Source organism: Octopus sinensis, unplaced genomic scaffold, assembly GCF_006345805.1.
Source record: "Octopus sinensis unplaced genomic scaffold, ASM634580v1 Contig02459, whole genome shotgun sequence".
Lineage (NCBI taxonomy): Eukaryota > Metazoa > Mollusca > Cephalopoda > Octopoda > Octopodidae > Octopus > Octopus sinensis.
In genome coordinates, this window is record NW_021825704.1 from 12,501 (window position 1) to 14,952 (window position 2,452).

Consider the following 2,452-nt stretch of genomic DNA (forward strand, 5'->3'; position numbering starts at 1 on the left):
TGCATGTATATTGCAGACGTTTTTCGTTTTGAAATTTTTCAGTTAATGATACGCTTTTTGAGAGATAAGTAAACTTTTTTTAATTAAGAAATATTATTGTACTCTATATAATTGATTGTTAAATATAAATTTATAATTTTTAATTTGTTAATGATAATTTAGATATGAACATTTATTTAATTAACTATAAGTTTCTTATTATATTTCTAGTCATTTTATGTATCTAGTACTATTAAATTTAATAATAATAGTAATAATAAGTATTTTATACGTTTTTAATTTGGAATTTTTTCAATTCTTAATTTGTATTTCATAAATATTTTCTAAAGATAGCTATAATACTTGGTTATATGTTTGTGTTTATTTATAAAAAAAATATAGATTTATAATTACTATATTTGTTGATTATGATTTAGATACTTATTTTTATGTATTTTTTATTTTATAATTAATATATGCGAACTAAAATCTAAAAATATTAATAGTGATTGCTTTGCTAAATAGTTTGATAATTAAATATTAGAGTATAACTAGGTTAAAGATATTCTATAGTTTATCAATGTTTTTTTATGCTAAATTAATCTTCACAGATAAATACATTTTTCAATCTATTTACTGTATTTTTTTTACCTTAAATATTTAACATAAATGTAATGTAGGAAACTGATCCGAATGTTTTAAATTTCAATTTTAGTTAATGGGGTTTCTTCTATAAGAAAAATCATTATTTTATTTATTTATTTAAATAAATATTGTTTAACTCTATTTGCTTATTTATTTAACTATTATTGTTAACCTGAAGATTGACTATAATTTTAAATTGAATTAATTTCAATTAAATTTAAATTTAATTGTATTTTGAATTTAATTATATCCATGAAACGTACGTAGTATCTTTACTTATATATTGATCATTCATTTTTATACTTTTTGAGATCTAGTTATATGGTTTGTGACTATTATTGTTTGAATTACATAATAGTGGTTTTATCTCTAATATATATCCTAGTTGAACATTTGGATTTGTGGTAATCATGTTGAGAGACTTTAATCCTTTAGTATTCAGATTATTCTCTTAAATTTAACATTTATCTATTCATATTGCTTTGAATTAATCCTGCAATATCTCATAGCTTTCAGATTTCAATGATGTGATTGTATATTTTTAGAATGACACCATAGGGTAGGTGTAAGAGACCAGACCTGCATTTGGTCAGTTCAAATGCTAAATGGTTTTGGTTATTCCATAATCCACTGTCCCAGCTTGATAGGTATAAAGATTATAGAACTATGTTTAAAAGAAAACGAAGTAGCTTACCTGTTGGGTTGATGTTGATGTCATAGGAAGGATTGTTACAAGCTGAGGATTTGAGATCAAATCGAGTTTTTGAAAGGACAGTAAGGGCAAGTTTATTAAGTTCTGATTCTTCTGCAAGAAATAATTTCCCCGGCTGATCATCAGTTGCCAAAGCCTTGTAGTCGTAGTCGGCTTCATTGGGATAACTGTTGTGAAATGAAGCATATACAGTGACCACACCACACTGGACCTTCACCTGTAGAAAATAACAACAGATATAATAAACAGAGTGACCACATCAAACTGGACTCTAACCTGGAGATAGCAAAAATGGTATAACATGTACGGTGTCCCTGATTTCATCTGACTGATTCCTTTAGAAATGGTGTCCAAACCTTGTTCCATAAACCCAGTGTCTCTTCCTCTTTTACTCTTTTACTCTTTTACTTGTTTCAGTCATTTGACTGTGGCCATGCTAGGGCACCGCCTTTAGTCGAGCAAATCGACCCCAGGATTTATTCTTTGTAAGCCTTGTACTTATCCTATCGGTCTCTTTTGCCGAACCGTTAAGTGACGGAGACATAAACACACCAGCATCGGTTGTCAAGCAATGCAAAAGGGACAAACACAGACACACAAACTTACACACACACATATATATATATATACGGCGGGCTTCTTTCAGTCCACCAAATCCGCTCACAAGGTTTTGGTTGGCCCGAGGCTATAGTAGAAGACACTTGCCCAAGATGCCACGCAGTGGGACTGAACCCAGAACCATGTGGCTGGTAAGCAAGCTACTTACCACATAGCCACTCTTACGCCTCCTGTTATCTATTCTAGCGTTACTACAACATTGTCTTCTCAGAACTATCTATACCCAATCCTTTCTCCCCACCAATGTTAACCCGCTCTTCAGAATTCCCTCCATTGCCCACATTTATCTTGAAGTCATCAATAATTAGAATGTGATCAACCAGTCCTGGAAGGACCGAGAGGTTTATGGGTTCTGTCCCTTCTTTTCCCAATCCTCCATAAAAATAGAAAACCACAATTCAGTTGATATAGTTCTAGAATATTCGTCTTACCACAACTGTTGTAACCCAGGCGGACTTTGTCGTGTTGGTGATCTGCAGGACTTGTTTTTTGTCTCGT

General features: G+C 31.0%; 1 protein-coding gene across 1 annotated transcript in view; it reads right to left on the minus strand.

The window, feature by feature from the left end:
• Positions 1-1,553, minus strand: part of LOC115227258 — a gene marked incomplete at its 5' end in the record, with an annotated part of 12,217 nt that extends 10,664 nt beyond the window's left edge. Inside the window, one exon of the mRNA XM_029798144.2 lies at positions 1,319-1,553. Coding sequence (XP_029654004.2) covers positions 1,319-1,553 — 235 coding nt within the window. The remainder of the gene's footprint in view (positions 1-1,318) is intronic.
• Positions 1,554-2,452: the final 899 nt, after the last annotated feature.